Source organism: Carassius auratus, unplaced genomic scaffold (assembly GCF_003368295.1).
Source record: "Carassius auratus strain Wakin unplaced genomic scaffold, ASM336829v1 scaf_tig00052973, whole genome shotgun sequence".
Classification (NCBI taxonomy): Eukaryota; Metazoa; Chordata; class Actinopteri; order Cypriniformes; family Cyprinidae; genus Carassius; species Carassius auratus.
The window spans coordinates 11,103-13,847 of NW_020527251.1; the positions used below are offsets into that span (position 1 = coordinate 11,103).

The following is a 2,745-nucleotide window of genomic DNA, read 5'->3' on the forward strand; positions in this document are numbered from 1 at the left end:
GCCTTGTCCCTGACCCTGGCCGCTTCCCTGGCCTTGTCCCTGACCCTGGCCTTGTCCCTGACCCTGGCCGCTTCCCTGGCCTTGTCCCTGACCCTGGCCTTGTCCCTGACCCTGGCCGCTTCCCTGGCCTTGTCCCTGACCCTGGCCGCTTCCCTGGCCTTGTCCCTGACCCTGTCCGCTTCCCTGGCCTTGTCCCTGACCCTGTCCACTTCCCTGGCCTTGTCCCTGACCTTGTCCCTGACCCTGTCCGCTTCCCTGGCCTTGTCCCTGACCCTGTCCACTTCCCTGGCCTTGTCCCTGTCCCTGACCCTGGCCTTGTCCCTGACCCTGACCCTGTCCGCTTCCCTGGCCTTGTCCCTGTCCCTGGCCTTGTCCCTGACCTTGTCCCTGTCCCTGACCCTGTCCGCTTCCCTGGCCTTGTCCCTGACCCTGGCCGCTTCCCTGGCCTTGTCCCTGACCCTGGCCGCTTCCCTGGCCTTGTCCCTGACCCTGTCCGCTTCCCTGGCCTTGTCCCTGACCCTGTCCACTTCCCTGGCCTTGTCCCTGACCTTGTCCCTGACCCTGTCCGCTTCCCTGGCCTTGTCCCTGACCCTGTCCACTTCCCTGGCCTTGTCCCTGTCCCTGACCCTGGCCTTGTCCCTGACCCTGACCCTGTCCGCTTCCCTGGCCTTGTCCCTGTCCCTGGCCTTGTCCCTGACCTTGTCCCTGTCCCTGACCCTGTCCGCTTCCCTGGCCTTGTCCCTGACCCTGGCCTTGTCCCTGACCCTGGCCGCTTCCCTGGCCTTGTCCCTGACCGCTTCCCTGGCCTTGTCCCTGTCCCTGACCCTGTCCGCTTCCCTGGCCTTGTCCCTGACCCTGTCCGCTTCCCTGGCCTTGTCCCTGTCCCTGACCCTGGCCTTGTCCCTGACCCTGGCCCTGTCCCTGACCCTGGCCGCTTCCCTGGCCTTGTCCCTGACCGCTTCCCTGGCCTTGTCCCTGGCCTTGTCCCTGGCCTTGTCCCTGACCCTTGCCGCTTCCCTGGCCTTGTCCCTGACCGCTTCCCTGTCCCTGGCCTTGTCCCTGACCCTGGCCTTGTCCCTGACCGCTTCCCTGTCCTTGTCCCTGGCCGCTTCCCTGTCCTTGTCCCTGGCCGCTTCCCTGTCCGCTTCCCTGTCCTTGTCCCTGGCCGCTTCCCTGTCCTTGTCCTTGTCCCTGACCCAGACCGCTACCCTGGCCCTGACCCGGTCCATGAACCGGTCCATGTCCCTGACAACTCATCTGACCTCTTCCCTGACCACGTGGTTCACTGCATGCAAAGCCACCGGTGGTTGGGCAACACTTCTGTGTGGCAGGACACTGGCCATCATGGAAACAGCTTTCAGCACACAGTGGAATCATCTCTGGTAGGGGACACTGACCCGGCTTCACTGCGTGGACACAGACGGTCAGCTTTAGATGTTGGACATAGTCAGCCACTTCAACATACAGCACGACACACTCAAAGCATGAACAGCAAGCTACTATTATTCCTCTTTTGTGAAGTCATCCTGTGCATTAAACTACCCTAAGTGATGAATTTAAAACCTACTTCAGACGAGAACAAGGCAAAATTTCTGCTTCAAACCAACATTGAATTCAATGTGTTACTTGTGCGTTTTGTTTTAAGACCCTTAGCAGCCACTAACTGAAACTCACTGAAAACAGGCAGCACACAAACAGGCCCACAGTCAAATCGACAGCATTTGTGTCCTCCAGGGCAGTCTTCATCAGAAGAACATCCTCGACGGGCCGGCACGAACGTCAGCGTCGCCGGACAAAAACCATCCACTAGAGGATTGAAGAGGATCATTTTCAGAGGCCAGAGAGTGTGGCTTAAGCATTTGTGAATCAGGGCTTTAAATACAGATTCTACATGTCTGTTCAGATCAAGACTTTTAAAACCTACACATTCCTAAACTGTTAATTACTCTCAAAGACTGAGCCACTTGTTTCTGCTTTTCTTCAGGTTGTGTAATGAAGTCAACAGATCTTGTCACCTGTGTTTTGTCTTTGAATAGCATGAGTTATGCTCAAGTATCCAAAAAGATACCACAAAGCAGCAATCAATGAGAAATCCACTCGAGCGGTCATCCTCCCGACCTGTGATCTCACAACAAACTCTGCTGGAAAAGGCCCCTGAATTTGTGCATCAGAAGAAGCACACAAAGCTAAACCAACACGTGTTGCTGCAGTAGCAACCTCTGTGTAAAATGGGTTTTTTAAATATCCAAGGAGAACAATTCCAACGTTGATCAATCTCACCTGCCTGTAGCTTTCCAGTAGTCTGGAAGGCCTTAATTAGCTTGTTCAGGTGTGTTTGATTGGGGTTGGATGAGCTGAATGCTGCATTCAAGCCATGTCATAATAATTAAGGTAGCCTAATTACAAGAGGATTACAGGTGGTACAGCAGTCATGTTGTGATACCGTAAAAATATCAACACATATATTAATAAGTTCACGGTGTTAATACTTACTCCAAATTCTCTAAACGGGGACAGATGTTAAAAGCAGCTGTAACTGTTATGAATATGATGTTAGTTCTTTAACCTCTTAGCCTGCACCTCGCCCTCGATCTCAAAGCCTCTCAACTCGCACGTGTCAGTGTTTATGAATAGTACAAACTATGTATCATTATAAAGATCTAAACCTCAAGCATCGACGACAGATCGCTGTTTTTCAATGGAAAGCTTATAAAGACTGTATTTGCTACATTTGTGTAAGCAGTA

At 53.6% G+C, this 2,745-nt stretch overlaps 1 protein-coding gene across 1 annotated transcript; it reads right to left on the reverse strand.

Annotated features, from left to right (window-relative positions):
• LOC113090163 (putative per-hexamer repeat protein 5) lies at positions 1-2,272 on the reverse strand (the record flags this gene model as incomplete). Its single annotated transcript, XM_026256174.1, has 5 exons — positions 2,016-2,272; positions 1,675-1,806; positions 1,263-1,406; positions 1,005-1,178; positions 1-686 (listed from the first exon to the last, which is right to left on the reverse strand). Coding segments are annotated over exons 1-5 (1,230 nt in total), but the record flags the coding sequence as incomplete, so codon positions are not given.
• Positions 2,273-2,745: the final 473 nt, after the last annotated feature.